This window comes from Lichenostomus cassidix, chromosome 15, assembly GCF_008360975.1.
Source record: "Lichenostomus cassidix isolate B80296 chromosome 15, HeHo_3.0, whole genome shotgun sequence".
In the NCBI taxonomy this organism is placed as follows: Eukaryota; Metazoa; Chordata; class Aves; order Passeriformes; family Meliphagidae; genus Lichenostomus; species Lichenostomus cassidix.
In genome coordinates this window covers 8,508,759-8,515,720 of record NC_139496.1, presented here as the reverse complement: position 1 = coordinate 8,515,720, position 6,962 = coordinate 8,508,759, and the positions used below count along the sequence as shown (strand labels likewise).

The 6,962-nt window shown below is 53.3% G+C and overlaps 1 protein-coding gene across 2 annotated transcripts; it reads left to right on the top strand.

Annotated features, from left to right (window-relative positions):
- Positions 1–1,124: 1,124 nt before the first annotated feature.
- Positions 1,125–5,547, top strand: DERL3 (derlin 3). Of its 2 annotated transcripts, none has more exons than XM_085075918.1 (7): positions 1,125–1,282; positions 1,392–1,457; positions 2,059–2,132; positions 2,619–2,712; positions 4,053–4,248; positions 4,710–4,800; positions 5,335–5,547. In XM_085075918.1, the coding sequence occupies exons 1-7, from the start codon at positions 1,190–1,192 to the stop codon at positions 5,447–5,449; spliced, it is 729 nt and encodes a 242-aa protein (XP_084932044.1). In that variant the 5' UTR covers positions 1,125–1,189; the 3' UTR covers positions 5,450–5,547. The 2 variants fall into 2 exon arrangements, with proteins under 2 accessions (XP_084932044.1, XP_084932045.1); XM_085075919.1 differs by having other exon boundaries at positions 1,143–1,282; positions 1,395–1,457.
- Positions 5,548–6,962: the final 1,415 nt, after the last annotated feature.

The following is a 6,962-nucleotide window of genomic DNA, read 5'->3' as shown; positions in this document are numbered from 1 at the left end:
CATCTTCCATCTGGGTTTTGTATTTCATCAAAGGGCAGTCAGGGTGGAGGTGGCGGAAGACACAAAGACTGCCTCCACCATCGGTAATTTAATTTCCCATTAACTGTGGGTTTAAAGGAAAATCTCAGGGCTCATTAAGGCTCTGATGACAGCTTAACCCTCTCCAGCACAAACCCAACACCCGGCCCATTCCTCCTGTAAATCCAGTGTGGCTGTAACCTAAGACCCGACTCCTGAGCAGGGCAGACAGATCTGGAAAGCACAATCAGCGGGAGAATGAAGGATGTCGGGTTTCTGCAGATCTTTATCAGCTCCCGTTTTCAGGAGGAGCACTGTCTCTGTTGGACACGTGGGCAGCAGAGAGACTCTGCTCTCTCCTGGGTTTGAATGCCAGTGCTGCTGTCATTCCCTAAGTCGCCCTCAGCACCCGGTGGGACCACACATCTCTTGGCTTCTTCCAGCGACCTTGTACGACCCTGACAGCCCGGTGCGATCTCGCTTGGGGAAAGGCCTCACTGCTCCATCCAGGAGGCTAAAGAGATTGAGCAGGAATTACTGAAAACACGAAGCCCTCTGTGCCTTAGTGAATACAAGACCCTTCTGATCAGCGAAGCAAGCGGCACACCGGCTGACGCACCGGCAACACCGCCGTTTGCCCAGCCCAGCTCCCCGCAGCGGGTTCTTCTCCCTCCGAGCCAGCGGGTGTCCGGGGAACAACGCGCTGACAGCCCCCGGCTCTCGAGGGGACACCGCGGCACCCTCGGCCGGGGCAGGAACCGGGCGAAGGCTTCCCCCGCCGGGCAGGTCACTGTCCCGGGGCTCAGCCCAGGCACTGCCCCGGCCCGCGCAGTCCCGCGTGCGGCACGCCGCCCCAGCCCAGGTATTTCTCCGTTCTCAGCCTCTGGCTGCCCGCCCCCGGGCCGCCCGTGACCCGTGTTTGCCGTCCCCGCTCCCGGCGCTGCCACAGGCCCGGGGGGCGGGCGCGGCGCTAGTCCCGTCCCCGGCCGCGGCGGGTCCGCTCCGGGTTGGCAGCGGCCGCGGGCCGGGGCCATGAGGCGCGTTCCCATTGGCCGGCGCGCACCGCCTGTCGGGCAGGGATTGGCCAGACGAGCTCCGCGGGGGCGGGGCGTGCCTGCGGAGGGGGGGGGCCGTTAAAGGCGCCGCGTCGGGCAGGCGGTGCGGCGCGGCCATGGCGTACCAGGGTTTCGCGCAGGAGTACCTGGGCATGCCGGCCGTGACCCGCGCCTACACCACCGCCTGCGTGCTCACCACCGCCGCCGTGGTGAGCGGGGGCCGGGCCGGGGGGACGGGGCCCGGGGGGCTGTGGGGTGGGAACCAGGGGCTGGCCGAGGGCAGCGGGTGATGGCAGCTGCTCTGCCTGTCTCCCACAGCAGCTGGAGTTCATCACCCCCTTCCAGCTGTACTTCAACCCCGACCTCATCTTCAGGAAATTCCAGGTGAGGCCTTGCACAGGGTGTGGGGCCCCTCGTGCCTCTTCCAGCGAGGGGTGCGTGTGACAGGGTGGGCCCTGGGTGTCCCGCTCCCCAGGATGGCCAGGGAGTGCTGTGTCATCCCAGGGGGCTCCTTTCCCTCTACCCCAGCCTTCCCTGGTTGGTGGAAGCTGGGTCATCAACAAAGCGTCCCCTCTCGTCACAGGCACCTGGATGGATATAACTCCTTCCAGCCTTTCCCTGCCACACATCATCTTAGCATTTCCTTATTTCCTTGACTCAAAACCCATCTCTTCTTTCTCTTGTTGCTGCTGTTGGACTGGTTGGGGAAGGGTTTATTGTAGAGACGCATGAAAAGTAATTAATTTGGCTCTGGGTGCTGACTTGTGGCTGTTCATCTTCTCTGGCAAAGAAGAGAAATCTTCTTTCTCACACCTGGAAAGGTCCGACTCGAGGGTGGAGCAGCTGTCTGGTGTCTTGGGGTAGTTCTGCGGGGACAAGTGCATGACTGGGCATTCCCTGTGGACAGTGTGATGAGCTGCTCTACATGTGATGAGGAGAGACCTCTGTCCACCTCCTTTTCTCTCTCCTCTCTCTTCTTTTTCAGATATGGAGGCTGATCACCAACTTCCTATTTTTTGGGCCCCTGGGATTCAGTTTCTTTTTCAACATGATATTTCTGTATCCTTTGGTCTCAGTGAAGCTCTCTGCTCCCGTTTTGGCTTAGATGCAATTCCCCCCATCCGTCTTGCTCCCCAGCATGACTTGCCTTGGCAGCAGTCTAGGGGTTTGGGTTCTTCCCTTGGCTCTTTTGAACTGAAGCCATGACCCTCCTGCCCCTCCATCTCTGTGTGCTGCCAGGCAGACCCTGCCAAAAGGCTGAGGAAGCTGGCAGTGCTGCTGCTGTGGCTCATGCAGGAGAGTGATGCCCATTCCTGGGGTGAGCTCTGGCTGGAGCACAGCAGATGTCTCTTTCTTTCCTTGGGGTCCAGTGGTGTGAGGTGAAGTTTGCACTGCTCTGCTCTGGGGCTTGGACACCTGGCTGACAGCTTCCTGGGATGAAATAGCTTGCGGTGGCCTATTGCCTGGAAGGTCTTGCTGTGGGGCACAGGGTGGCCAGCTGTTAATTTCCTATACTGCAACCCCTCCCTTCTCTCCTGCTCTCAGGTACAGGTACTGCCGCATGCTAGAAGAAGGCTCCTTCCGTGGAAGGACGGCTGACTTTGTCTTCATGTTCCTCTTCGGAGGGTTTCTCATGACAGTATCCTTTTGAGCTGGTTGAGGCTCTGGGGTGTCTCCTGAGATGCTGTGGATAGTGTAGGGCTTGTGGTTCTGCTGCCTCTGCATCCCAGCTGTGTTGTGGTGTTGAGCAGGTACCTGCCTGCTGAGCAGCACAGCTGGTTTATGAATCTTCTTGGTGCCTCAGGGCAGAGTGCCCTGTGCCCCAGGCCTGCCAGGCTCATGCCCTGTGGCCTGGGAGAGCTCTACTGAGCATGTGGTGCAGGGGCAGCTTCTGGCTGTGTGGCACAGCTTGTGTTCCTCATCTTGCCCACCTTTGTCTTGGCCTGTGCCTCACCCAGTGTGCTTAGAGGAGAGAAAAGCTGCCTGTGATTGTGCTGGTGTCTGCAGAAGTGCTGATGCCCCTGGCAAAGGGCTGGGCTGCCTCATCCAGGAAGCTGCCTAAAAGGAAGCCACGTGTTCTGCTCTGAGAACCTGTCCAGCTGTGACAGGGCCACTGACTGAGCTCTGGTGATGGCAGCATGGCTATGACTGCACAAGGCTGGCTCAGGAGAAAGGCAAGAGCATGGAGCCATGAGGACAAGGAGTGGGTTGCCCACATACTCCATTGTCAGCATGTCAGGTGGTGTGAGCTGTGAGCTTGCAACGTGTCTGTAGCTGGAGGTACCATCACACAGCTTCAATTTGTTTCATGACAGAGTAATCTGATGGTGAAAAATATTTCCCTCCCAAGGATAAACCTTTTCTGAATGTCTTCTGCTGTCTTATGCAGATGGTTCAGAGTACTGCTTTCCCACAAAGCTCTGCATGAAGCTGGATGACCCATTAGCATTCGGGTGGCTGCAGCTGCCATATGCTTGGCTGTAGGTGGATTTGGAGTCCAACTACAACAAGGGCAGGGGAAATTTTTGCCTCTGTCTGTCTCCTTGTGCTTTGAAGAAGAGGACTGTGAATTCCCAGAGCCATCTCACTGCTGAACTTCTGTAAAAGGCAGATACTGGATGTGAGTTAGTTTTTAAGATGTGCCACTGTCCCAAGTGCTGTAAGATTGTGAAAGTGCTTCTTTGAAGGTGATTTTGATGTTCATTTTGTAAAGGTGACTGTATGAGCTCTCTGGTTGTAGACATCAGCTTCAGGAGTGAGCAGCTGGCATGTGCCACTCCGGAGTGTCTTGTTATGGGGGGAAATGTGTGTGGTGACAGCGGTGTTCAGTATATCTCAGCCAAGAAAGGCTTAGTAACATGGGCAATGTCTTGGAATGCTGTGATCAGCTGCTCTGGTTTCCTAGTCGCAAAGCACCCTGTGCTGCCTGCAGGTGGTGCACTGGGTGGATAGGTTTTTCCTTGACTCGGTAGCTCCTAGCTATTTGGACTCTTTGCCAGCCTGTTTTTCCTAGGCCAGGCTTTTACCATCATGCTGGTGTATGTATGGAGTCGCAGGAATCCTTATATCCGCATGAACTTTTTTGGACTTCTTAACTTCCAAGCCCCCTTCTTACCCTGGGTCCTGATGGGATTCTCTCTGCTCCTTGGCAACTCCATCATCATTGATTTGCTGGGTAAGTCAAATCTGATGGGTGACGGGAACAAGGACACCTTGCAGCCACAGTGCTCAGTTCTCATAGGTGTTGCTGGGACAGGGCACCTTCTCTTGGCTTCCCCTTACCTAAGATGGGGGGTTCCTAAAGTGAGTTTCTGGGTGGCTGGGCTCAGGGCTGTGCTTTTGCTTGTGATCTGCTTTTTGGTATCTTCCCTGGGGGCAGAAGCTGGGCATGGTGAGCTCTGCTTGACACTCATGCTGTATCTGGCCTGCTGGATGCACGGTGTTGCCCTCAGGCTGATGGGCTCCCTGCCTGCTCGTGTGCTGATCACAGCAAACCGCAGCATCCCTGCCTCTGGTGGGAGCTGGATGTGGGTTGAGGGATTCTTAGAGCTTTGCCCTGCTTAAGCTCCCAGCAGCTGTGGCTCAGCTGGCAAAAGAGTGACAGCTGTGCCTGACCTTGGTGGCATCTCTCCCCAGGGATTGCAGTGGGTCATATCTATTATTTCTTGGAAGATGTTTTCCCCAACCAGCCTGGAGGAAAGAAGTTGCTGTTAACCCCTAGCTTTCTGTAAGTAAAGTTGATTCTTTCTGGACTTTGCTGTGGGCTTTCTCAACCTGGTCACTTCCATAGCAAACTGTGATCTGTGACTGTAAGAGGCAACTGCCTGCTGACAGCACTTCAGCTCCACAGTTCATGCCCCTGCTGCATTATTTGCACATTATATACATGTGTACCCGGCCCATACAGCAGCTGCTGCTACCTTCAGCTTTGCTAGTAGAACTAGAGTCTTCTTACTGCTTGTGGAAATGCTAGAGATAGGTAGGATCTTTTTGGATGTATTTTTCTAGTTAAAGTAGAATATATTCTGCTTTGTGCACTGAGGATCAAATCTGACCTAGAGATCAAGGAAGGAGGTACTGTCATCACCGTGTATAGAGCTGAGGAAAAGCATGGCTGGTGATGGTGCAATATGCCAGTGGCTGTGGCTGACAGCCAAGCCCCACAGAGGGTCAGGGTGTTCCTAGGAGGACTGGGGGTTTGTCATCCTCAGCTCAGTTTTCTAACCTGCCTGCTTGGTGGCATGGGCATGTCCCTTGCCAGGAAAATGGTTTTTGACACACCTGAAGAGGATCCCAATTACAACCCTCTCCCTGAGGATCGTCCAGAACACCAACCTAGAGACCAAGACCAGAACGAGCAGCAGCATCCACAGTAACATGGGAGACCTCTTCATGTGGCCAGATTCCTCTCTTCCGGCTGGACTTACGCTGTGGCCCAGAGATCCTACTGGAGTAACACCAGTTGCCATTCCGATGTGTACTGTGTTGCTGTTTGTGTGGGTAACCCATCTTCCCCTTGTACAAAGTGGATCCACAGAGCTTTGCACACAAGAACTGATGAATGCTTATGGAAGTGTTCTAGGCACGGGGACTGAAGTTGTGATGGCTCCTCAGTTATCTGGTGTGGAATAAGTATTGAATCAGGTGTTAAACCAGTTACTCCTTCTCCTGCTGTTAATGACTTGCTGTATGCCAGGTCACTCTGGCTCTCTGCACAGAGACTAATGCACCTGGCTCTCACTGTTGTGAGACCTCTTTGTGGGCTTTCAATGAAGTAGTTCTGTACCATGGTAGAATGCTGCTCAGCCTCTTTCTTTCCTTTATGTCCCCCCCTCTTTTTTTGGTGGTTGTTTCCAAAGAATCTTTACATTAAAGTCTTTATTTTTCAGTTGTATGTCCATTTCTGCCAGGGGCAGAGGCAGCAATTTGCTCAAAACTGCCAGGTTTGGGAGTGAGTGGGTGTCTAATTGGATGAAGGGGTGCTTGGGAAAGGGCATAGGGACTGAGCTGGACACTTGATCCACACAGTGACTGGAAGAAGCATTTGACACTGGTAATAAAGACTATCTGCACCTGCAGTGTAATTCCACTCTTGTTGAATTTTTTAGTTCTGAAACTTAAACATCTGAGTTTCAGGGGAAAACTAAACAAGCTTGTCCCTACCCTGACACCTGTATGAAATGGATCTGATCATTCTTGCTAGTGCAGTACAGGCTGTGCTTGTACCTGACCTCAAAGCTTTTGGAGCAAATCTGCACACATTGTATCTTAGCACATCTCACTTAGTAAGAGCATTGTCTGCTCAAACTTGCAAACCATCACCAACCTACGAAGAGAAATGTGAGTAACCAGCATCTGATTAAGCACACACATACACACAACTCCCCCTTCCCTGTGGTCTCCCCATGAAAACACTTTATCAAAAAACAGATGTCATTTGAACAAGCTCTTTTGCTGCACTTCTGCTTCCCCCTATGAAGAGGATGAGACCTGTACAGGTGGTAATTTTTTCTAGAAGACACAGTGGTACTAAAGGCTAAGCAGTGTCAGACTCAACAAGTACTTGCTGAGTAGTGCTTTGCTCACATCCTAATGATACAGAGCTGGTGTTTCAGTCCCTGGAAAGAGTTTGTCTTTGAAGTCTGCAGATGGACTGTTTTAAATTGCTTGAGATGGGGCTTTGAAATGTAAAAGCTGGGCTGTGCTTTTAGCTAGAGTGCCAGATCAATCCAAGGAGTTGATTGCAGAGCAAGAAAGCTGCTCCTGGCTGTTCCCCAGTAGTCCTAATGCTACATGGAGAAAGCTGGCTGAAGTTCCCATCTTTCTGGACTTGGTCCCTTGATGGTCCTGCCTTGCCTGTGCTTTCTTTGAGGGACAACTCCTACAGCC